The sequence below is a fragment of the Macrosteles quadrilineatus genome, unplaced genomic scaffold (assembly GCF_028750875.1).
Source record: "Macrosteles quadrilineatus isolate MER2022 unplaced genomic scaffold, UCM_ALF_1.0 Scaffold_4__1_contigs__length_99947679, whole genome shotgun sequence".
NCBI classification, from domain to species: domain Eukaryota; kingdom Metazoa; phylum Arthropoda; class Insecta; order Hemiptera; family Cicadellidae; genus Macrosteles; species Macrosteles quadrilineatus.
In genome coordinates, this window is record NW_026542597.1 from 92,247,057 (window position 1) to 92,274,146 (window position 27,090).

Here is a 27,090-nt window from a genome sequence, read left to right on the forward strand (position 1 = left end):
ATCTATCTAATACCTGGTTTGAGATGGATAATGATCGAGAAAATGTTATAAAATGTTTCACAAGAAGATTATAGAATGTAGCGCATACCGGTAATCGACTAAAGATACACTCACCACTCGTCCTAACAGCCAATCGCTATTCAGGAAGTCACTGTAACTTTCTTTTCAACTTGTGTTTAAATCAGTCCGCTGCTCAGGTTTTGCATAAATTTGCTTCTTTAAGAGAATATTAATTGAAAATTTAAATTCCACCTTCCCCTGCTGGTCTCCCTCGCTCTCTTATCTCACTCTGAGCACCCCTCTTGCGGTCCCCAGATGAAACAGTCATACTTTGTATAGCGGTTTGCATTTTGACTGAAGAATACTTTTATTGTGAGTTTTGTAATAGTACAAATTAAGACATGAAATGTGTGGTAGATTACATTGGTAGATCCATTTAGTAATAAATTATGTTGTGCAATGCATTAAATATGAAACAGAGAATATATGTTCAGCTCTTCACTGAGAAAATCTCTTAAAACTGACCACGCCCAACCTATAAACCTGATAATATCCTCCAAGTTGTATTGAAGTTGACGTGTTTACACTACAGTATTGATTATCCTGCATTGCTGCTCACTGTTCTGAATGGTTTCATTGTATTTCGGGCTGATCTAATGGTCCCAGAGCACTTTTTTTCGGTCCTCAAAGTCCCGGGTTCACACCTAGCGAATCACTAATTATTTTTAGCTATTGCTAAGTTCCCTCTATACTGAAACTAGACTGAAAACGACACCGAGCTAGAGTTTGAGGGCATGAAAAAGTTACACATATATTATTTAATAATTTGCGTAGTTTCTTTCGCTCCATATACAAGTTTTTTACAGAAAGTCAATCTGGCAGTAAAGCAGGGCGAAAGCAATATTTACTAAACGTAGCGAGGCACCCTCCCTTCCCTCCCAACCCCTACGCCTCCCTAGCAATAGGCCGTAATCTGCAATAACATAAGACACCCCCCAGGGCTCAGCCCTTTGACTCCAGTGTCGTCATTTCGCCGAGTTTTGCTACAAATTTCCAGTTTCACTACGGTTCACCTGTTTCCATTCTAGATAAAGTCGCTTTAGGCGATTCACGGAAGAGTGCGCTTCCACGGCTGCAAATGAATGTGAAATATTTGCGGATTTCAAATTAATCAACTATTTATGATTTAGTAATCGATTTTACTTTCTTTATTGATATCGTAGGAGTCTGCCACTTAATATTTGGCATAGCTTACAGTTTTTTTTTTATTTCAAGTAAATCCAATAATGCATGTCAAAAGACATGAACATTCCTGTCATCTGTTTACTTGGTTGAGGCGTTGACTGTTTCAATCAGCTTACAATTAGCAGATTTTTTTGAAAATAAAACTAATATACATCAACATGGGGAACTTTTCAAGTTATTAGGGTGAATCCCTTACAATTAGCTGATATTTTTGAAAATAAAACTAATATACATCAACATGGATGGGAACTTTTCAAGTTATTAGGGTGAATCCCTTACAATTAGCTGATATTTTTGAAAATAAAACTAATATACATCAACATGGATGGGAACTTTTCAAGTTATTAGGGTGAATCCCTTAGAATAATGAAAACGGCCCATATAGGAATTAAGAGCTTTAATCAAATATCTACATATTATTGAAGGACAAAAAGGTAATCCACAAACAGAAAAGCTCATTAATAAGATGGGTGTATTGATGGATGGATATGTAGTATTTTAGGTCTTTAAGTACCGCACGATCGGGCTATTTAGTAAAAAATCTGCACAATTCGTCTATAATGTCAATGGTTTAGACTTTTTTTTAATTGAAGTTTTAGATCTCGGAGGATTTGTAACCACTTACGATACAATTTTTAATATTGAAATCCTCATCTAATATCCGAATCACGATATTAATTCTACTAAATTACTGAAACTACAACCCTACGAACACATTGAACTGTATATAGCAGCGCCGGTGATATGGGCGGCATCCCTCATCACTTTGGCAATCTGTAGTCAATAATGGTATATGGCAGCGCCGAAGACTTAGGTGGCGTCCCTCATCACATTGGCATAAGGGAAATCCATCGTCAATGATGGCACATAGATAAACTAACACGCATTTATCTTCTACTAGCTGTAACCCGCGGGCTTTGCCCCGTTTAACTTCTTAATTTTCAAGATTATCTCGTTCGCATGGCTCAATCACGTCCTGGTTGAAGTTTGTTCGCTACGCTCACTCACCTTTAGGTTGGACCTCGTTCGCTACGCTCACTCACCTTTAGTTTGGAGCTCGTTCGCTACGCTCACTCACCTTTAGGTTGGAGCTCGTTCGCTACGCTAACTCGCCTCCAGGTTGAAGTTCGTTCGCTACGCTCACTCACCTTTTGGTTGCAAATTAGCTGTTGTCATAAATGTAAAAGAAATAATAGTGCTGCACCCTGTTGGTAATCCTTGTAACTTTAATGCTATTGAACATCATAGAACAGAACCAACTTGTTTAGTTGAAACAGCTGTTAAGATTCAATAATTCCATTTCTCATAAGGTTAACATGGGAAACTCCAGAGCCACTGGGGCGGAGCCCGAAAGGATTTTTGAAATAAGAATATGCCTATATGTTAATCGGGAATGTGAGCTATCATCATGCCAAATTTCAGCCCAATCCGACCAGTATTTTTCGCGTTCACTTGTCACAAACATACATCCATACATCCATACATCTATACATCCAAACTTTCTCATTTATAATATTAGTAGGATCAAGTTCGCACATTGGCTGTAGTTAGTAGTCAGATGTTAGTGTTTATCTCGGTTTCGCCGGTGATTCACACTTTGACAGACTCGGCGGGAACTGAGCCAGGTGATAATTCAAGGCCACACTCACACACACGCAGGGCTATGTTTAGCCTGTGTGAGAGACCACACCGAAGCCTATGTTTACATCCCAGATGGGCCTTAAATGTCTTTTCGGGTTTACAATTCATCTGGCCCAGCTCGATTCTTTCATTTGGTTCCAACTTTTGGGTCACTTTCGGGGTTTAGTTTAAGTTATTTCAGTTCAGTTTTGCTTTGGGTAGGAGTTAGGTTCTCGTTTTGCACTAATCATAGATAATATAGCCCAATGATGACAAAAGTAGCTTATGTATCCAGAATCGGCACAACTCTGGGTCCAATCCTCAAGACATTGAAACTGGCTTCTATGACTACCTGTCTGGCAATTACTTTATGTATTATTTTTTATCAAATAATAAATAAATTTTTAACTTAAACCCTGCTGGCTTCGTCTTAATTGAAATCCATAATTCCATCGCCCACCCTCTGTGATATTACCGTATAAATAGATCCTACTGTAGTGTATTCATTGCTTGAACTTCGTAAACAAAACAATGGTGCTTTAATCAAACTATACCAGTGATATCCTCCTTTAAAATAGTCTAACAAAACCCATCAGCAACACAATCACGGACACTGTAGAACTCTTGGTTGGTCAAGAGTCTTTTTGGTACTTTGGTATTATACGGAGGCCACTACTTATTTTAGAGGGATTATTTACCGGAGACCAAAAATAACTATATAATGGAAAGGACATACTTCAATTGACTTACTTACGATACAATTTTTAATATTGAAATCCTCATCTAATATCCGAATCAAGAGTCTTTTTGGTACTTTGGTATTATACGGAGGCCACTACTTATTTTAGAGGGATTATTTACCGGAGACCAAAAATAACTATATAATGGAAAGGACATACTTCAATTGACTTACTTACGATACAATTTTTAATATTGAAATCCTCATCTAATATCCGAATCACGATATTAATTGTACTAAATTACTGAAACTACAGCAATACGAACACATTGAACTGTATAGCAGCGCCGGTGACATGGACGGCAGTCCATTTACATTTACTGGACATTTACTGTCCAAATTTGACCTGATTACGATTAGCGGCCTTTGAGTTCTGCCCGCCAGAAGGTAGTGATGTCGGCAAGGATTGAGTTGAAACGGAGGCAACCCTTATACTGGTCGCTATGTTGGGTTGGGTTATCATAAATATGTTTGTAGACTTTCCTAGTTTCGTTATGCATCGTACGATACCAGATTTTATTTGCCTTTTAAAGCGGTTCAAGTCCGACTCCAGCTGAATGGAGGAAGTAGAATAAAAAGTTTAATGCCGTTGTAATGAAAGTGTCTCTTGGAAAATGTGGAAAGTGAGATGGCAATTTAAGATGAGAAATGTTACGTAGTGAATAGGAATGTGAATAGGAAACTTTGAATCAAAGTTTCCAAAATGTATATTAAGGGAAATGTTAACATTTGTAATGAAGTTAGGTATTGCCTGTAAGATGTTCTTCTTTCCAAACCAAAGACCACCCTGACTGCCCTCACCCGGAATCACCATTGTTTATGATGACAATCAATGTATTTAGACAGATACATGTAATTGCCCACAATGACAGCTATAAACTGTCTCCACCTCCCCTGGTGCAGCAACCCTCCCTACTCTATTTCCATCAGATCTATTCCTGTTATGACTGGGGTTGTCTATCCAGGAGTCGTCATGAGACTTCCCTTCAGGACACATCTTCCAGGTTAGAGTCTTTCTTTTCACAGCTTATCATCCACTTTCTTGAACCAATAACAATTTTAGTATACGTCACCCTTATCAAGGCTCATTAATAACTCACGGTTCTCAATTTGTTTGTATTCTATTTTACAATATTTTGTAAAAGTGTTATCTGCGGGTGGGCGTTAATTGCGCCCACTTACCTTAGTCAGGTATTCGGGTACTCCTGAATTGCGCCAACTACTCCAGAGACCCACCCAATTAACTGCACCAAGTGGCGGTCCTCTTTGACTGTATAATTAAGTAGGTTAGGTTGGGTTTGGTTGGGTTAGGTTAGGTTAAGTTATGTTAGATTAGGTTAGATTAGGATAGGTTAGGATGACATGTAAAAAAGGACATCTCTTCTGCCAACACCTCAACCCTACCTGGCTTGGACTTGGCGCAACTAAGGAACATTTTTTGGGACCCTATGAGGACTTAGCGCAATAAAGAAACTCTTGGGCGCAATTAATGCACGACCGTTATCTGCAATCAGCTAGTTTTTAGTTAAAGCGAAAATGTACGTAGACGTATGCTATTATTGAGTGATTAGTAGTTGTGCAATTCCAATATAAATTTACAATGTAATTTAAATAAAGTGCATAATTACTAAAACTGTGGTGTGAGGATTCCTCTTGGTAAAATCTCGTGAATTGTTATTTTGTCGGAAATTACGTTAGCTCAAAACAGCGCTCCCTGAAAAACAACCGTAAAAGAACAAAGGAAATAGGTTAACTAGTTCTTCGTTCAGCTTAGTGGAAGAGATATGACCAAGTCAATAATTGGCAACTCGCCAGGCTCTTCTGAACTACGGTCAAATTATAACTACTGTGTCATGTAACCGAACTTACAAGCCAAAAGTCTTCATGTTTCAAATGTACACGGATTTGTTGTCGAGACCAATTAGGCTACAGAATATGCAAGGTTAAACTTATTCATATAAACGGGTTGTGTTTAGCTTCCCTAGTAGGATGATCCCTCCTTCAAAGGTTGTGTTCAAATTCAATAGTATACATTAGTGGGAGAAAATGTATACATACATTGCGACTATACATTCAGTCAGATATTCGTAAAATTGCAAAATATTTTTGTAAAAAAATAATGAAAACTCTTAAAACATATAAATAAATGCTTTAACAACCTCGGAAGTTGGTCTAGAACGACACTTCTTCAGTACGACACACTGCTTCGTGGTTGTATGTTTTACCACAGAAATGTATATAAGTATTATTATATTATATTTATGTTATAATATTTCTGCCTCGCTGCGAGAATCAGTGAATTACAAACGGAGATTACCATTCACGGGTGTTTTGCTCACTTTTAAGGTTTTTGCAAATCTTTATGAGGCGAGTTCTTTTCTGCGCTAACCCAAATTTTTCCATGCAAAGAAATCCTGTTCCGTTCAACTGACAAGACACGTTAGATGTCTTCCCAGCGTAATATAACATCAACCTAAAATAATTTGCGTAATTTTGTGACAACTTTCAGTAAATGCTTTGACGCACCCATTCCTCTCGACTTTAACAGATTACATAATCATATTAGTAAATTGACACTGAGGTCTGCTCCATTATCAGTATTAGACTACATCCCATTATTCGGGTCATTAACTGTTAATTGATTTCGATATTTGACAAATTGATTGATTACTGCAGGAGGCATTGATCAAGTTAATTGTTGCGGCGATGTGGCTAAATTAAAAGGGACAATCTTTATTGGAGCAATGCATTATGTTGGTATACAAAAATACATAAAATATTTTATCATTTTAACTGGTAAATACTCGGCCTTTATATGGTGTTTCTAAATTGCTTTATTTGGGTGTTTATGAATTTGCTGTAGGAACGGGTACAGGTTTATAATGTCACTGTTTTGTAGGATACAGTAGCAGATTTTTGAATTTATCGAATTTTAATTGTCAACCTATTCCGAAGAATATTCGTGACAAAACTTGTGTTTAAATATTTTAGTTACTTAAACTTTGTTTACTAACGGTTGTAATCTTTTTTTTACCAAACATCTACAACTTTAAATTTTTTGCCGCATTGATAATATCAAATATGATTGCTATTAAAAAAAATTGAATAGCAATATCTTATATACAATTAATTGTAGAATATCATCCTCAAATTTGAATTTAGATATATACCTTTTCTATTCAACTAAAATGTATAACTACTTTGAAATATGTGAACATTAAACCAAATAAGTATACAGTACTATGTAAAAGTCTGTGATGCTATTTTGTTTGAGGTGATGCAACTATTTTACTTGACGTGGAAGTAAAAAATAGCAAGTAAAGATTTGGAGCAATAAACTGCACCAAGAATACCACAAACAAACTTAACACGAACAATCAAAGTTGTGAAAATACTTTAAGTTTCTAGCCCTAATGAAAGCGGTCAACTTTATGACATCGAAACAATTAACAAGGGCACTTTAATGAAGCTGTGTACAATAAATTCCTGGAAGTTGACCTCTTGTTATCGCCTGTGATAAGGCGTGCCGCTCTGAGATGATAGCCAGTAGCGCGCGGTCGTTTGTCACAATGTCACGGGTATTCTCGCGTTAGTGTGCGTGCCGTGCGTGTGTGTGTGTGTAAAAGTGTTTAAATATCCAATGGCATCGTCTCGAACCAGGAAACATCCCTACGAGCTGGCCCGTCAGCTGGTGGAGGATCATTGGCAAAGTATGTTGAAAATTGTAAAACTGTTTATAAGTTTTGTACAAATTCGTTAAGAAGATTTCACATAATAATTGATATAACACTGTATATCCCACTAGTGTAGTAATGGGTCACTGTTTGTTTATACTAATTTGCTTATCGAACCTCGTTTTAACATGTAATAATTTGAAAAGGAAAATTTGGCATATTTAGCATTTACCCTTTTCACATTTTTAATTGTTCAAATCAACATATATATAAATGTGATATTTTGTATGTTACATGTACATACCTGTATTATATGCGCTTATTGGTACCGAGGTTAACAGGTTAGCTCGCGCTCTTATTGACAATGTCTCCCATATTGCTATAATGGGCAATAAATTGATTTATGCAGTTCATTATCCGAGCACAACAATTAGTTTCGCATAATCAAAGGTTATATTTTCATTACGATTGAATAATTCCATAATTTCCTTGTATGTGAAAAAAGGTCAGTATTGAATCCATAGTATTAACAAACCAAAGTACTCTTTGATATAATGCTATTTTACATGGGTGTGGTTTTACTTACAAATGGTATATAATTATGAATCACAACAATATCTTGAATAATATCATTGGCAAACTTGTGATTTCATCATCCTGTGTAAATATGGCGAATGCTATTTATATCTAAAATTTCGCCTATGAAGGATAAACAAACTTTGTAAAATCATTCGCGCTTAAAAAGAAACTAGAAAATAATTTTAGTTATTCAAGAACAAGGTTTGTGCATTATCTAACTGGACAGCTTTATTTTTTTGTACTGGAAATTCTAAGAATCGTCATACAGCCAGAATATTAATATTGACTTCAATTCTTCTGTGAAACCATAAGAGTAATGCAATATTAAATATTTATGTGGATGCCATCGGAACCTTTGCACTCTTTTAGCACAGACAATATATTAACCAATAAGAATAAGTTACTCAATAATAATAAGTTACAATGCTGCTCTATGTATTTAGCTTGTGCTTCTAGTCAGTTTCAAAAAGCCTTCAATAGTTGGACAACAAGCTACAACCGTTACAACGCAACTGCGATGTGTATTGCACATTGCATCACCTGTTTCTAAGGCGTATGTTTTATCTCTGTCTTCGAATCCAGAATTTCAGCAAACAGATACTCATAATTTTAACCAAGAAGTGTTATTCTATAAGTATATAAACCAATTTATGTATACAAATATAGAAAAAGATCTAAAATAATTTCCCGCATGGCTTATTATGTGGTTTATGTTTATGTTTGTTTGACACTCATTCTTTGGAAACAGCGTCTGGCTGTCAGTTTAGTAACAATGTTGTCCACCAGGCGCGCAACAATCGCCGAATTCCTAACAGTCTTTCTTTTTCTTCAGTGCCGGAAAGTTGGTAAACCGTTCGTTTCGCTTCTGCTATTGTCGGTTTCGGTTCGCGTTCGCGTCGCGTTTGTGTTTATGTGCGTTTTTATAGTGAAATTTCGAAATTTTCTAAGTGTTTTTTCGTGAAAATGAGTGCTGAAGTGTTAGTGGTGAAGTGTTGTGTGTGAAGTTAAAGTTTTGATCTACGCAGCACCTGTTGAACACCGTTCTGCTGCGTTGCCAATCTCTCCAACTTCAACACTAATTTACAATGGAGATTGTTTACATTGGTGAGAGAGTAAATATTTTGTTGCGAAAACGTTGATTAGCCTAAGTAGTTTACCTTTTTATTTGCATAGTGAGTGTGGCCAGAATCCCTTAGGCCTTAACCGCTATCTGCACCTACAAAATTGATAATTTAACAATCATAAGGCCAGGTGCTAGTTAGTAGGCAACATGACCTTATTTTTAACTTATTTTGAGAATTAATAATATCCAGCTTTAGGCTATAAAGTTATGTCAAAATCTGCAGCCCAAAATCACGTTAAGCTTATGAAGTTCTTAACTGAGTTAAGTACAACGTTAGTATAAAAACAAACTTATAAAATGAATTGGAAAACGAACAAGAACACTTGCCAAATTATGACAGCACTGTTAAACTTGCCTTTTTTTAGAATTTGCCAATTTGTTAAAGTTACTAATGCGTTTGGTATTTGGCCTCCATTTTGTAGTAACTTAGGCCAATACCCGAGTAACATATTTATTCTCTTTATTTTTATGGTATAATAAGTTAGGTAAGGTTAGTTTGTATCATCCAACACTAACTTGCTACTTAGCCTTGTTAGTTATTAATCGCCTAATGGCATTAACTTAACTTAAATATGGGTTTAAACATTATCTTCCTTTTTGGGTCTACCTACATTATCTGTAATGCAGCATTAATAAACGTTGACACACATTAAGTCCAGTGACCAAGATTGTCTTATCAGGGCAAACTTAGGTACTCTACTACTGTACATGTTCACTTTCTGAGTCCTTTTAAAACTTAGTCAATCATAATTACAATTTCTGAAACGTAATAAAGAACTTTCTTTTATTTATTTATTTCCCAACGGTTTACACCAGTTTACAAGAATGGATACAATGTTGTGGATGGCAAAAATCATGCAGTGAAGTGGTATACAGTACAATGAAGTAGGTAGTTCTTTCTTATATCAAGTAAGTTAAGTTACAGCGAGTCAATTTGTTCGTACTATAATCTGTTAAATAAACTCTTACCATTTTAATATTGAAGATTTATTACTTAGGACAAAGAACAATATTAAAGCTATAGGCTAATGAATGTTCAATGTTGGCTATCTGAGGTTTAACAATTACCCCAACTGTCGCATAGTACCGGTAACTTAATAGGTACAATAATAGGGTAATATCTGTTAGGGATTTAAGGCTTACTTTTAATCCATGTACCGGTACATTAATTGGCGAGATGATTACTAATCCACTAATGTATCAGGAGTCTCTAGTTTACTAAGGCATAAAATAACATTCAGTACTAATAGGGAAAAACTGAATTTAACACAATCTCTAGGATTTCTACCAACCCAGGCATAAGTTTAGCCATTAATAGACACAAGAACAAGATGTCAAACACCAAAAATCACCGTTAACACGTAAATAGCCCGTTTGCAATGAATCGAATTATCACGAAGAGTTTTATACAGAGTGACAACCCCTCGGTCTAGTATTCGTGGTTTTAGACAAATCGTGGCATAATAAATTCTGATCGTATTTAGCTGCTAGGTTGCCTGGTTCTAATCATCCACGGTACATTTTTACCAGAAAAGTATACGAAAGTTTAACTCAAAAATTAGGCTATTCACATGTGTATTGCTGTTGCTATTGACCTCAATAAAAAAATTCGGGAAAACCTCGTTGAAGCGAAGATATTTACTTCGAAATATCGAAAATACCAAAGTGCGAACTCTTTGTATACTGCACTACCAGAGCGACCTACTGTACACAATGCGCCGACATGCATGTTACCACGCTCATTTGGCGCTTGGTTCACCGTTATTTGCCTACAACTGAGTGTGGACCCTACTATACGCAGTCGCCATTACTCCTGATCTGTGTAACCAATGTCCATGTGTGGGGTGTGTGGGTACAGAGGGGTTAAAATCGCGAGTGTGGGTGTCGGTGTTAAAAAGCAATTAAATGTGTTCATTGCTTCTTTTTCTACCTTCGCATTTTTTTAAGAGCCTATCAAAGTTTTGGCGTGATTGAAAACACTAGAATAAGCTTGCATTTGAAAATAAAAATGTACGACACTAGTTCAAAACCAAAAAGGTAAAAAAATCTGCCGTTAAACATATCTTACGTGGAAATTTAATTGATTGTAGTGTATTTTAGCTCTTCAAATTAATATATGAAAAGGTTAACAAGTGACAAGGCACTCAACTGGTTGCAGGCCTTATCCCAAGTGACTCGGCTTGTCTTGTCTTATCACCGTGTCACTGCGACGCGATGGGATAAGACCGATCTTCACGGAATTTGATCTAAGGGGGAAAATACTCGCATATGTTATAAATATTTTTTGTAGGTGGGTCTGTTAACGTGGTAAATTAATTTCAGTAATGTATTTCTCGCAAATTCGCACCCTAGCAGGTTAGATGTGATACGTTCCACGACTGCACTTATCACGCTAAGTGGCTCGTCTTATCGCATTATCTGCAGTGATTCGTCTTGTCTTATCTCCAAGTCACTGCGACGTGACTTAAAAACACTTATCTTTCAATAAGGAAAAAAGCTATGTTTATATATTTTTAAGGGGTTTGTTAACCGGTCAATTAAATGTGGCAACGTATCTTTCGCCGTGTGAACTTACGCCCTAGCAGGTTAAGATACGATCCACGACTGCACTTATCACCTTAAGTGACTCGTCTTATCGTCTTATCTCCGTGTGACCGCGAGGCGATTTGCTTATCACTGTGGCGAGCCTTGTTTGGTTTCCATTGCTCCGCGCGAGTCGCGACCCTTCGCAAAGTGACACCCGTCCATCGCTCATACTTCGCAATTGATTGATGGACTCTGTCATGGTAATGGTCATCGTGGCACGCTCTGCTCTCTCGCTGGTTGAGTCGCCTCTAAATATTGCCCATACAGTCTATACTTTTAAAATTTCGTGGTTTTGTCAGTTCTTTTGTAGTTTTTTTTATAGCCTATATTGTACACAAAAAAAGTACTAGTTAAATATTTTGACTGATTTTGTGTTGTATAAATTGTTTTATTGAAGCTGTTAGTAGGTATTGAATTGATGCCATTTTACTCTGATACCTAGTAAGAACGCTAAAGAAACGGTTTGAGCTGTTTTTACCCTAATCAAATAACATTTTGCAGTCTTACCAGTTTGGTTCAGTGGCTTATATCATTGACTACATACCATAATACTATAAGCATAATTTTTGGTATATGGTCAATGCTTGCTTATGTTTCATACTGAATCTTTTTTCATCCAGATAATTTATGACGTTTCTAAAACGTCTTCATTGTATCGAGAGTCGAGAGTATTTATTCCATTGGACCTATAATAATATAGAAATAAGAACAGTGAAATCATGTAACTAATTGCTAATTGGTTAAATTAAAATTAACTAAAAACTGAATATCTATAGTAATAATCGGCAAAAGTGTTCGTGTGCATGTAAGAGCATAGCGCGTGATTTTAATTTAATATTATATCATTTTAGTACACATTGTTTTCAGAGCTTTGTGCGGTATAAATTTGCCGATTTCTGAACTAAAACATTATCAGGACCATTAGTTTAGATAGGCAAATCTTATTACTTATCGTTTACAAATACTTTAAGTTTTCCCTACACACCTGTTAATACACAAGACGTACAGTTTTACAGGGAAAATTTAGGAAATCATAGTTTTGTTGAAGACTTTCTTTGGAAAAGTTATTAAACATTACGGGTATAAAATAGGTAGCATGGACAAAATTGAAGAGGTCACTATACGAGTTAGCTAGTTACTTATTATTCAGAACAAGTGTAGGAAGTTGCGTGTATTTCGGCTATACCAGTGACTTGGTTGTGAAGTCAGTGGTTTTTATGAGCTGTTGTAGCGATTAATGCCACTGGTGCAGCCTACGCAATAACTGCAAGATTGTACGCAGTCATCATTGTGCAGTCATCATGCTGCATAATGATGACTGCAAATATTTTACATTTCGTATATAAAGTAGTTTAACTGTTCTAACTATAGTATACTGTCGTTTTGTATCTAGGACTGGATTTAAGGACGCAATTTTACATCCGCAAGGTTCAAGCCCGAAACAGTTTTAACATTAGTTTAGCATAAGCCTATAGGGTCGCAGCATTATCACATAATTTTTGGTGATTGGTGGGATTTGAACGCGGGACCTCGTGGACCGAAGCCCAGCGCTCTACCACTAGACCATTTCTCTGAGTACAAAGATGTTCACGATCAATAGTATAGTAACCCGAGCATGAAGGTTCTCGAAAGTGTGACCAATCTATACAGTTATTGCAGGCGTGAAGCTAGATGAAGAATAGTGGCGCCTGTTGGTCTTTCATTATATATACTAATGAATGGTTATAATGATTCTGGGCTATCTTTGGGCAGTTGAAAGGATTTCACAACGCAAACTGGTTTTACTCGTTTTGCGTTGACACAAGTGTAACCTTGCCTACTATGTAGGTGAGAAGGTTCAGTGTGTCATACATGTCCATGAATTAAATTGGTTTTGAAGTTAAACACATTTATGTATTGTTGGCGTAAAAATTCAGTGTTTAAACAATATCGAATTTATCATAGTTTTTCATAGCTATGTTATCCTGAAGTAACAAGCAATGTTCTTATCGAACATTCGTTTGTATTACAATTAAATCAGTTAGGCGAATAGGAGAAGCATGACATTTATGACAACACTATAAACTGCGTCAGCGGTGAAATGTGACGTGTTTTCACGCCAATTTGATTCAGAAAATCACGAAATCAATCAATCAATTTGTTTATTGAACAAAAAATGGATACATGCATGTCATACAATAGGTGCAAAACCATACAAGGTTTGTCTATATCAACTTTTTGAATTTGAATAATTCATTAAATTTGTAGGCTACATGTGGTCTAAAAATTTCTATTCATGGTTTGTCCAGTGTTATTATTGCGTTATTTCTATTGCAGAGTATAAGTGGGAACTCTTTGTCATTAAAATTATAATCCATCTATCAGTTACCCACGTAGTTTCCAACTGCATGAACGATACAATACATTCATTATTTCAAACGCTTACACCTCATGAGATGGCTGCGTAATTTCAAAGTCTATGAATGTGTCGTACGGTCAACCAAATGTCAATTAGTCAAGTAGCTCAGTTAATTGGACGTCTCCAGTGTGGGGAATCGTCTCAGAACAGAACAGTTCACACGAGGGCCGGTTATCTCTATTATCAACTGCGCCGCTGTTATCTGTCAAACTGAGGTTACCTCTGACTCATCGCTCTTGTCTAGCTCGAGATGTGCTCTAAAAACTATGTCAGTTCTGAGATTGATATGTGCAATCTTTATATTGGGTTGCTACGTGCGATCACTAGACAATTTTTCTCATTGAGCAGTTGTTTGTTACATTACATTGTACTAACACAAGCAGACAGCACGTGAACATGCAGTATATGCAGTACTGAATAGCACGTGCATAGTGTGCCAGGCAAGTCCGTGATAAGGCAGATGCAATGGGAGTCTCGCATGCCTGGAGGCAATTTGCCTGACTACTCACTTGAAGGCCGTGTCTTGTCTTATCCAACTACTTTGATAGGATTAGGCGCCTTGTAACGGCTAGGGAGAAGCATTTTGGAACATTTCTTCTGTAATTTGCAATTTTAGCAATTGGGTAATTGTGAATGCTGATAATTATTACTTGACACGCATGAATGAGTTGTAAGAAACGTTAACTCGAGGTGAAGGATTGAAAATATACTTTTAACTGTTTCATTATTGATTGGGGATACAATACAGAATAAACGTATACAAATACATAAATACATGGAGAAGACGAGGAAATATCAGTTTGATCGCTTCATTGGATGACAATCCCCTGGTTTGCATAGCATTTATTCTTCGTCCCTGACGCACCTCATGCTAAGGTGATGCCAGACCCCAAGGTACAAGAAATCAAGTGTAGCCTAGTCTCGCATGAATTACTTCTCACCTTGATGTGAATACAGCCATCACATCTGACCAATTACAGTAATTGCTTAACCAACTGCTGGCACGTTATGAATGAGTCACGTGTGGGGTTCTGTATTTAGAGCACTGGGGGTTAATAACCTAAAATATTTTACCAAAATTATGTAGGTACAATTTTTCTACAAAATAGTTTTTAAATTTGTTTGTACGTGAATATGTCTATAAAAGGTGCTTGAAAGCATTGACTGTTTTGTTGGAATATGTTCGCTATTGAACATTGTTATTAATCATTTTGCACTCCAATGTATGTGTGTAGTATGAATTAAAGAGTGACGGTTTCCTCAGGTAGTTTGCCGATCTCTATCAGACCAGGTCAATCGTTGATCGATCTGCTGTCACTCGCAGTCTGTCGTCGCTCCTCTTACTTATTGTAGGATTGGAGGTCTTGAGCTACACTACAACACATTACAACGTTTACATTGCAGTATATTAAAGAGGGAGGGTTTCCTCAGGTAGTTTGCCGATCTCTATCAGACCAGGTCAATCGTTGATCGATCTGTTGTCACTCGCTGTCTGTCGTCGCTCCTCTTACTTATTGTAGGATTGGATGTCTTGAGCTACACTACAACACATTACAACGTTTACATTGCAGTATATTAAAGAGGGAGGGTTTCCTCAGGTAGTTTGCCGATCTCTATCAGACCAGGTCAATCGTCGATCGATCTGTTGTCACTCGCAGTCTGTCGTCGCTCCTCTTACTTATTGTAGGATTGGAGGTCTTGAGCTACATTACAACGTCTACATTGTAGTATATTAAAGAGTGAGGGTTTCCTCAGGTAGTTAGCCGATCTCTATCAGACCAGGTCAATCGCTGATCGATCTGTTGTCACTCGCAGTCTGTCGTCGCTCCTCTTACTTATGGTAGGATTGTGGGTCTTGAGCTACCTACAACACATTACAACGTCTACATTGTAGTATATTAAAGAGTGAGGGTTTCCTCAGGTAGTTTGCCGATCTCTATCAGACCAGGTCAATCGTTGATCGATCTGCTGTCACTCGCAGTCTGTCGTCGCACCTCTTACTTATTGTAGTTGTGGAGGTCTTGAGCTACACTACAACACATTACAACGTCTACATTGTAGTATATTAAAGAGTGAGGGTTTCCTCAGGTAGTTTGCCGATCTCTATCAGACCAGGTCAATCGTTGATCGATCTGCTGTCACTCGCAGTCTGTCGTCGCTCCTCTTACTTATTGTAGTATTGAAGGTCTTGAGCTACACTACAACACATTACAACGTCTACATTGTAGTATATTAAAGAGTGAGGGTTTCCTCAGGTAGTTTGCCGATCTCTATCAGACCAGGTCAATCGTTGATCGATCTGCTGTCACTCGCAGTCTGTCGTCGCACCTCTTACTTATTGTAGGATTGGAGGTCTTGAGCTACACTACAACACATTACAACGTCTACATTGTAGTATATTAAAGAGTGAGGGTTTCCTCAGGTAGTTTGCCGATCTCTATCAGACCAGGTCAATCGTTGATCGATCTGCTGTCACTCGCAGTCTGTCGTCGCACCTCTTACTTATTGTAGGATTGGAGGTCTTGAGCTACACTACAACACATTACAACGTCTACATTGTAGTATATTAAAGAGTGAGGGTTTCCTCAGGTAGTTTGCCGATCTCTATCAGACCAGGTCAATCGTTGATAGATCTGCTGTCACTCGCAGTCTGTCGTCGCTCCTCTTACTTATTGTAGGATTGGAGGTCTTGAGCTACACTACAACACATTACAACGTCTACATTGTAGTATATTAAATAGTGAGGGTTTCCTCAGGTAGTTTGCCGATCTCTATCAGACCAGGTCAATCGTTGATCGATCTGCTGTCACTCGCAGTCTGTCGTCGCTCCTCTTACTTATTGTAGGATTGGAGGTCTTGAGCTACACTACAACACATTACAACGTCTACATTGTAGTATATTAAATAGTGAGGGTTTCCTCAGGTAGTTTGCCGATCTCTATCAGACCAGGTCAATCGTTGATCGATCTGCTGTCACTCGCAGTCTGTCGTCGTTCCTCTTACTTATTGTAGGATTGGAGGTCTTGAGCTACACTACAACACATTACAACGTTTACATTTGTATGTCATAGGTGTAGACTAGTTTTGAAGACCTGTTCCAGTCGAATGTGGCAGAAGCATACCGTTTTAAATACAACTATAGCACGAGTTGTACTGTATTCTCTTACAATAATGGTAAATATCATTACTTCGCAATTGTAGTCATTAACGGTCCTTAGCTTCCTGGTAATAGGTTAAATTATAGCGTATAACTAAACAATACTATTACATATGTCACTTATATTACTTTCTCCTCCTGCACACATCAGCCGCTCGCTGTCAAGGAAGACCAAGTGAGACAAGGTTAGCGGTATCTTACTCGCCCGTTCTTACTGTCCAGAGGACGTTACAAAAAATAATATGATATCCTCAGTTATCTATTGCCAAGGTATAGTTCGTGACTCTCGCTGAGGATGCTCGAATGCTCACAGTTCGCAGGACTGAGCATTCACGTATCTTGCAAGGCGGAAGCTTGTCAAGTTGTAGTCAAACAATGCTCGTAGCTTGTCCTGAACAGTTTGAAAGAGCACTTCCGTTAACGCCTACACTCACACTACAGCTATGTCTGTGTACACTCTACACCCACACAGACACAAGACACAGCTTCGTCTGCTAGCGTCACTACGGAGGAACTGCATCCCTCCACCATAGTGTTTAGTTATTCTACAAAGCTAAGAAGGATCTGAACTTTTGAGAATACCATAAGCTGTACACCTATCAACTACGTACTTGAATGGAAGGTCTTCATGTGAAACTTCCCCGAAAATATAAGTTTTTCGATAAACCTTCTCCTAAGGGCAGAAACCTTAATTACAGTTCTGTATTTAATCATATTAAAATATTGAAGATACATCAGCTGTTAGATTTGTTTTTATTTTAGTTTTTTGTTTACTTTTCTTGGAGTTAACCTTTTGATTCCACCATAGCATCCTATATTATATTTCACCAAGACAAGTGACAGAAAGTTTTTCTTACAATGAGGGATACTGTAGTGTTCATCAAACCTTTGAATTATGTTTGAATTGTTTACTTATTAGTTCAGTATCATATATTTGAAAACACAGAAATTGATGTTGCAGACAAATGTTGTGTATAATTAAGAGATTCAAGAATCACAGAGTTACTCATTGGGGTACAAAGGAATTTGAATTTAATAATGTTATAATACTTTTGGATGGGACTATACCGTAGAAAAACTGAGGATACGGTAAATAATCATCGTAAAATAACTCATTCCTATATTACAATACTTTTTGTTGTTTTGTACATCGTTTTGATTTATTTTTTAATTGTATTTGTGTTTTGTTTCTAAACCTTTTTCTTGTTTCAGATGAACGGGAGGATGTCCAAAAGAAAACTTTCGCAAAGTGGATAAATTCTCAACTAGTCAAGGTGGGTTTTATCACATTTGTCAGTTAAAAACGATACTCTGTATAATTATTGTCCTGTCAATGTGGATACTTAGGGATTATTTTTTTACTTATAAAGTTACTGTTAAGTGCTAAAATTACTGCTAAGTTTGTAGCTTATAAACTGTATGTGTTCACAAACTGAAGATGAACATGGGGAAATCGTTTGCTGAGGAGAGAAGGAAATCACCAAAATGTGCATTACAGTTCATAAAAGTTTAAAAAACTGTTTTAAGAAAGATAACTATTCAACCTCTGTCAATGATACAATTTAATGAGGTTCTTTTTCCTAAAATTGCTACCGGTACAACTTTTACGTGGGAATTAAATTTGATTTCACAATATCTATAGTCAAACCTCAGTTTTTCAACCCCACTTCAACTCAACTGCACTTTATGTCTAATTCGCCCAGAAACACTCGAATAAATAATCAAATTTATGACTAACTGATAAACTTATATATTTGGATATTGTATTTTCCAAAGTCATGAATAACATGAAATGTATATCGGTGTGTAATTAAGCAAAATTATTTCATAAATTGCCCTTTGAGGTCGTAATTCCTTTCTAAAGGAATCTTTCCATACACCTAATGTTAAAAATATCTCAGCTGTACTTGTTATTTTTTCAATTTATTACCTTATTAAAATAAGGTGTGATTATTTATTTGTATTACTGTATTCTGTTTTGTTCATTTAAGCTTTTAACCAACCAATAGTTTAGTAGATTGATTCTTCTTCTAGTTTAATAGTTTTGAAGTCAAACGGGCTGAAGCCCGTGGGCAACAGCTAGTTAGGCATAACAAACAATTACAGGACCTTTATTAAAAATATGAAACTAAAAGATGAAACATAATGTGGTCTAAAAGTGATGGCAATCGGCCTGTTTCAGAGCAACTGTTCCTTAATTAACGACCTGTTTGTGGACCTGCAAGATGGGACCAGACTGTTGGCACTCCTGGAAATCCTTACAGGGAAGCAATACGTAAGTGCCTTCAAGGAAAATATTTCTCCTTCTATTAAAATAATATACAGGGTTAATAAAAAGTCTGGAGACTTCCTGTAAATTTTTTAACGGTACATACTAGAAAGACTAAACTCTGCACACTTTTATGGCATGTTATGAAGTACATTTTGGGCATAACCGCCACCTCGTGTACATCCCCAAAATGGGGGATTTTGGGAGAATCTAAAAAATTTTAAATGTTAAGCCCCATCGAGTGACCCCTCATTTTGAAGGTCGTGATAAAAGAAAACTAACAACGCAACTTAGAGGTCTCTCTATCTTAACCCAGTAAAATATTGCAGTCAATTGAAATCTTTAGAAATCAGAATAAACTTACAATTTTCCTTACATAACATTTTAATTGACTGCCATATTTTACTGGGTTAAGATAGAGACATCTAGTTCGCGTTGTTAGTTTTCTTTTATCACAACCTTCAAAATGAGAGGTCACTCGATGGGGCTTAACATTTTAAATTTTTGAGATTCCACCGAACTCCCCCATATTGGGTTTGCGAACCAAGTAGCAATTAGGCTCAAAAAGTACTTCAAACATGCCATAAAGGTGTGCAGAGTTTAGTTTTTCTAGTGTGAGCCTTTACAAAATTTACAGGGGGTCTCCAGACTTTTTATTAACGCTGTATTTTAGATTGTATTTGATTACCTAATACATATATTTAAAAAAAACTGTACCCCTATGACAAATATTAAATTTATGTATTGAGTTATTTACACTATTCAATGTCTTATGCACAACCAAATGTAATGTGTATCTAATTCTTTTTCTCCCGTTTCATTTACATTGTTCATAGCAATGTCTTCAAATTTTGATCTCTGGTATTATTTTTACACATTTTGTATGTTGACCTTGTTCGTTTCCACTGTGGACACACTTAAACAAAGACATTATGTTTACAGTTTCTGCCAAAAGATGAATAAATCTTGGGCCTAGGCCAGCTGGAATCTCTTGATTTCTTAAAATATGGCTGCATTGTCAACAAATTTCTTGCTTTGCTTTGTTTTCATAGGTTAAATGTTCATTTTTCCTGCTTAAAGGCTACATAATCTTTGTTTACATAATTCTTAAGCTATAACCTGCAATTTTTTTCACAACTTTAAATTTAGTTATAACACAATATTGGAGTCTGGAACATTAAACTTTTAGTTCACAAATATATTCATGTAAAACTAGATCTACAATAAATACACTGTATGCAAATTCAAGGCCATTATATTATGAAAAACTTAAGAAGTTAGGTAATAGGTATCACTTACATATAAGCGCAGCAAATGTTGTTGTTTTGATTATAATTTTATCTTATATTATGTCATCTTCTGTAGCTCAAATCATATTTTGGTAGAAAGAGAGGAACAAACTTCTTCAAAACCTTTTCACATGCTATGGTGTGGGTTTGTGTAAACATGACACTTCCTTAGATTTGTTTACTCATCTAATTTCGAGGCAAAGTACAGTAACATAAAGCCACGTTGTTCCCAGTGTCTGTTTGTCTTTAAAAGGAAAACATCTTTGAAAATCTATGACCAATGCTTATTGTTGTCACTTGTCTTCCTTCCACCATGGTCACTTGTTACGCTGATTTTTTTTTGTAATTTTATAAGTTCTTATCAACTACTTGGTATTGGATGTTATCTTAAGAAAACATAGAACAGTATTCTTGAATAGAATTAGGTTTGTCTATGGTGAACATTTATTGTTAATCTGAAAATCAACTTTATTTCTGGAAAAATAAAATAAATATATATATATTTTTAATCAAAAATTAATTAAATTTATGATATTTAAATTGCATGGATTTTGAATTCACTCACTAAGTAGGTGTTTAATACAAACTTTAAAATCTTGTTTGTTTTGCTCATAACATTACATACCTTACTAATATATGTTTCTTACATGTCTCTAGTGGTTTCCTTTTAATACGTAACTAAATAAGTAGACTTGCTGATAATTGTTACTTTTTACAGAAAAGAGAAAAAGGTCGGATGCGAGTACATCACTTGAACAACGTAAATCGAGCACTTCAGGTCTTAGAACATAATAATGTAAGTAACATTTAAGCATTCTTATGTTAAAGATGTAGTTTACTTCCTGTTTTCTTAAAAAAAATTCATTGTAGTCAAGGTCCAACTAGAAAAAAGGCCATGCTGTAGAATCTATGACGTCACACTTGTGGATAGATTCACTGCCATGTCCCATATGTTTAAGGTAAATAAGCTGGCTGTTTACGTCTGGCAACTTTAGTACAAGTACAACCAAAGTACAACTGTCCACGACTGTGATGTATTGTTGCACCTCCCTGTGCTGCAGCATGACCTTTTTTCTAGTAGGGCCTCTAGTTTCATTGGTACCTACTGTATCATAAAAGTTAAACTTAGGCATAACCTTACCTTAACTTTCAAAATGATCAGATAATTGGATAAATAATCACTGCATTATTTAATAACCAGTTGCGCAAATAACTCAACAATTAATTATTCCTATTTCATTATGATTACTGCTGGTTCTGGTATTACAGTTTGACTTTAAATACTTTAATGCAAGTCAAGTGCTTAGAGAAATGAAGGTGAACTAATTGTACATACCATTAGGTGATTTTTATCAACTGTGATTTTAATAATAGTTTCCTAATAAGAAATTAAACTATTTTACTCAAATAGAGAGCATCGGACCTTGTAAAACTAATTGCTTACAGAAGACTACAGTGTTTGGTGAAAAATGTTAACTCTTTCGTTTTGTTTTTTTTTTTCAGGTAAAACTTGTAAATATTAGCAGTAACGACATTGTAGATGGCAACCCAAAACTGATTCTAGGCCTGGTATGGAGCATCATTCTCCATTGGCAGGTAAGAAATTAGATAGAAGTTTAAAACTAACAATTCTTTAGTTCAAGAGTCAGTAATAAAATGTATTTATTAATTACTTGGTTAAAAATTTACCAACTAGCCTTTGTCAAAATTGAAATCAACTGATGAAAATGATAATTCCTATTACATGTTTTAAAATGATTTTATTATGTATGTGGGCCACCAGCTAATCCAATTAGTTAATGTTTATAAAACTTATCAATTATTAAAATGCTGTTTTTGTTTGGTTAAATTCCATCCATCCAGGTTTGGATTTTCTGACGCTAGCTCTTTTTTGGGAGAGGCCACAGTTTCAAATAAAATCATCTATCCCAGAGTTTAATTAGTTTACATAGTTCATGTTAAATTAAAACAGCAGTTTATCCTTTTAAAAAGCTAATTAGAAACTTGTAGTTACTTAGATATTTGATTCCACATTGTAAACATTAAAACCCAACAGCAAATTGTAGAATATAACTAATTAGCAGTCGCACATTAAAATCTGTCCAATACAGTAAGTGAAATGGTGAGTGGAAATGTAGTTGGCATTGAAATGAAAATGTTTGTGCTTAGGTACATTACCACCTGAAGGACCTCATGTCAGAGCTGCAACAAACCAACCTGGAGAAGACATTGTTGGCATGGTGCAGACAAAATACTCAGGTAAACATGAAAGCTACCACAGTGGGACCTCTCTATAGAGAAATGGATTTAAGACCTCTCTCTAGAAAAATAATCATATAACCTCTCTCTGGAGAAGTATAGGATCTCTCTCTGGGGAAATATTCTTAGGGCCTCTCTCTAGAGAAATAATCATAGAACCTCTCTCTGGAGAAGTATAGGATATCTCTCTGGGGAAATATTCTTAGGGCCTCTCTCTAGAGAAATAATCATAGAACCTCTCTCTGGAGAAGTATAGGATATCTCTCTGGAGAAATATTCTTAGGGCCTCTCTCTAGAGAAATAATCATAGAACCTCTCTCTTGAGAAGTATAGGATATCTCTCTGGGGAAATATTCTTAGGGCCTCTCTCTAGAGAAATAATCATAGAACCTCTCTCTTGAGAAGTATAGGATATCTCTCTGGGGAAATATTCTTAGGGCCTCTCTCTAGAGAAATAATCATAGAACCTCTCTCTGGAGAAGTATAGGATATCTCTCTGGGGAAATATTCTTAGGGCCTCTCTCTAGAGAAATAATCATAGAACCTCTCTCTTGAGAAGTATAGGATATCTCTCTGGGGAAATATTCTTAGGGCCTCTCTCTAGAGAAATAATCATAGAACCTCTCTCTTGAGAAGTATAGGATATCTCTCTGGGGAAATATTCTTCGTACCTCTCCCTAGTGTGACGCTCGGGTCACTGCAAAGACGCGTCACGGTCAGTCAGCTGATCGCTGGAGAACTTGGGGGGGGGGGATGAAGCGCGGGGAGGGCGTCGGAGTCGTGTTCCGGATTCAAGACCGTGTGGACGGACTTCGATGGTCAAGGCTGGACTCCATCGCCGAATTGATAAGTTTTCCTTAGTCTAAGAGATTTACGAATATGTTCTAACTTTTCAGTAAAAGGGGGGTTTAAGGGAACTACAAATTATTTCAGCTTGATATGTAAATTATACTTTAGAACACACTCGTACCCATAAGGTACGAGTGGAAGTTTTCAGTGTTCTTTTCCTTATTATATTAATAATTAGATGCATTAATAATATTATATCATCAAAATGGCTGTGATATGGATGTGGTTTGGCTCAGTAATTAATTTAAGATCATTATTATTCAACTCAGAATGTCGCTAGCAACACTAGATTGATTATATTGAGCCTTAACGATCCTTATGAGTCCAGTACCGTTGCTATAAACTATAGTAACACGCTTCACTAGAAAAATATTCTTAAAGACCTCTCTCTAGGAAAATATTCTTAAGACCTCTATTTCGAGAAATGGATTTAAGACGTCTTTCTAGAAAAATATTCTTAAGACGTCTCTCTAGAAAAATCTTTTTAGGACTTCCCTCTAGAGAAATATTCTTAGGACCTCTCACCAGAGAAACATTCTTAACACCTCTCTACAGAGATGTGTTTTTAACACCTGTCTCTAGAGAAATATTCTTAAGACTTTACTCTAGGGATACATTCTTCCGACCTCTCTATAGAGAAACAGTGACATAATCTGCCTTATTTTATTTACTGCTTTAAAAAACATGCAAATCTGTGCAACCTGTTTAACTGGTCACTTGCCCAGTGTAACTAAATGTGTTTATTAATTACTTTGCATTTTGTTTAGAAGTTTTTTTTTTTTTTTTTTTTTTTAACTTTATTTAATTTACAATCTGTTGAAGTTGAAGTGTCACATTTTGTATATTTTCAAGAATGATCGTATTTAATTTCACCAACTACTGTACTCTGAAGGCTTATTGCAGTTGAAGAAACAGATAGCTTTTATGGTAGTTCATTCATTCAAATTTAGTAGGTCTATACATAGTCTACTATTTTATCTTTTTATTTTAAATAAAATCCCGGCAGATTATGAAGTTTGAACAGGTAAACCATTAAGTAAGCGATAAAGTTGTCTGACTCATTCCTTCTTTTCTTGGTCTAGTTATTATCGTGTATTTCTAACAGAGTATGTTTATGAGAGCAATAAAAAACTATTGTGTTGTTTCAGAACTACTCTGGCGTGGATGTCAGGAACTTCACCACGTCATGGTCGGACGGGTTGGCATTCAACGCACTACTTCATCATTTCAGACCGGATCTATTTGATTTTGGAAATGTCACTCGCCGACATCCAAATGCCAGGTTGGATCACGCATTCCGCGTCGCTCAAGAGCAATTTGCAATCGAAAGACTCCTTGATCCTGAAGGTTTGCATTTTATTTTCCCATTAATTTAGTCTTAATATTAGTTTATGCAACGATTGTGTAAGACTAATTACACAAGTTGTGTACACTACTTTACCTACGACCGTTTCTTAATCACAAAAAATCACTACTAGTAACTTCCAAGAGAGGGTATTTTTTTGTTTATAACCTCTCACAGCCACTGATTGTAGTGCAATGACTTATTGTCCCAACCGCTCACTCATTGTTTAATCAGTTAAATTGGTTTAAACAGCTGATAAGTTGACATTTGAAGTACTAAAATTTCCTTGAACCTCATTGGTCCGTTACTCGTTTTGTAAAGTAAAACAACAATGCTGTTAAGTAAGTAAACAACGCTGTTAAGTGAATCTTTTCAATTCTAAGAACTAAACTGAAACGGCTAGTTTAAAAAATTGGTCTTAGGTAAAATATATGAAAACGTTATTGTTGTATACTCATAATGTAAGTGATTGTAAAGAACGTTTAATTGGGACTGTTGTTGGACCTAATATGCTGAAATCATGTGTACAAGGCAAAAGGATTAAAAGAAAGATAGTTTCATTTTCATATTTTCTACCCCTAAATTTGTTTTTGCAGTGCACAGTAGCATAAAGTAAGTAAATGATACAGTTTCTCCAATATCAATGATTTAACAAGTGGTAGATATTAGAAATTTGTTACAGAAACATATTTTCATATTGTGGAAATGTCGTAGATTATTTAAATAAAGCTTTCTATATGTCTAATAATAGGGTTGGTTACTGTGGGGAGAGCTAAATAAGAATTTGCGATCTACTATCTTGTGTGTGCTGGAAAGCACTTACTTAATCGTAGATAGTTTGGTGGTCAAAGACCGTAAGGATTGATTGTGAATGACCTTTACATTGATTTGTGTATGTTACAGATGTGAACACGTCCGTCCCAGACAAGAAGTCCGTCATGATGTACGTCATGTGTCTGTTCCAGTCACTGCCTCATTCCACGCTGGAAGTCTCCAGTCTGGAGTTTCTCCAGTCAGACTCCAGCAGCTCACTGGCCTCTCCAGCAACCACATTCGAGGTAAACATATCTGATAGTTGTCTTGATTGACAAGTTTTCCAAGATTTACCAAGCTGGGATAGAGATAAACATGAATTGTAACGTTTGACTACGGATATTGTCAAGTCGACCCTAACCCTTGAGGTGTCGCAAATTTAGGAGGTGTAGCTCAGAATGAAAACATTGACTTAAACTATTTTGTTAACTTCGCCTTGCCCTAGTCGTCTCGTCTTCCTTGGAGTCTTTCCTATCTCGCAAACATTGAAATCCCTACCCTATGTGTACACTTGTTTCTACAAGTTTATCTCACTCCTCTCGCCTCTCTTTCTGTCTTTCCTCTTGGCCAGTCAGTCCCCAAGATGTCAGCGTTCCCAGCTCCCAGATATTTGTAGTCCGCAGGACATCTCAATCATCTCTTCTCATCTTGAGTCATCCGTCACCTCCACACACTGACACGGCAACTCACCTCCGAACTCACTTCACTATCTGTCACCTCTCAGGTTCTCCTAGTAAAGAATACTTTACTGCATTTGATGCTAAAATAAAATCTTCAGAATCTCTCAACACAAACTCAGTTTTAACAAAACACAATCATGAATCAACCTTTCAGTGTAAGTTCCCGGCCCAGATATGAACAGCGGATGGATGCAGAGCACTACTCCCTACTAGCATCTCTGCTCTAATTGTTCTTATCATCATTTATCGCATTTCCGACGTGAACCTTCGACCAACCATAAATCGCTCAACCATTAACCAGATCTAACTGTCTACTGCACTGGTAACACTGACCAACTACCCAAGTGAAGAAGTAATAAACTTGACTCCCTTGTTTCAGAAAATGTTAGATATAACTTTCAGCTGTTCTTTTATAACTTTCCTCACGTAAATTGCAAGTGGAAGTTTGGTTACTCTTGTGTCTGG

The 27,090-nt window shown here is 36.3% G+C and overlaps 1 protein-coding gene across 1 annotated transcript in view; it reads left to right on the plus strand.

Moving 5' to 3' along the window:
* The first annotated feature begins 7,203 nt into the window (after window positions 1-7,203).
* LOC128993149 (utrophin-like) overlaps window positions 7,204-27,090 on the plus strand; it is a 61,169-nt gene continuing 41,282 nt past the window's right edge. Inside the window, exons 1-8 of the mRNA XM_054416908.1 lie at window positions 7,204-7,314; window positions 18,334-18,395; window positions 19,304-19,396; window positions 21,398-21,475; window positions 22,183-22,275; window positions 22,849-22,938; window positions 24,936-25,134; window positions 26,036-26,190. Of these exons, the coding sequence (XP_054272883.1) occupies window positions 7,245-7,314; window positions 18,334-18,395; window positions 19,304-19,396; window positions 21,398-21,475; window positions 22,183-22,275; window positions 22,849-22,938; window positions 24,936-25,134; window positions 26,036-26,190 (840 nt within the window). The 5' untranslated portion in view covers window positions 7,204-7,244. The remainder of the gene's footprint in view (window positions 7,315-18,333; window positions 18,396-19,303; window positions 19,397-21,397; window positions 21,476-22,182; window positions 22,276-22,848; window positions 22,939-24,935; window positions 25,135-26,035; window positions 26,191-27,090) is intronic.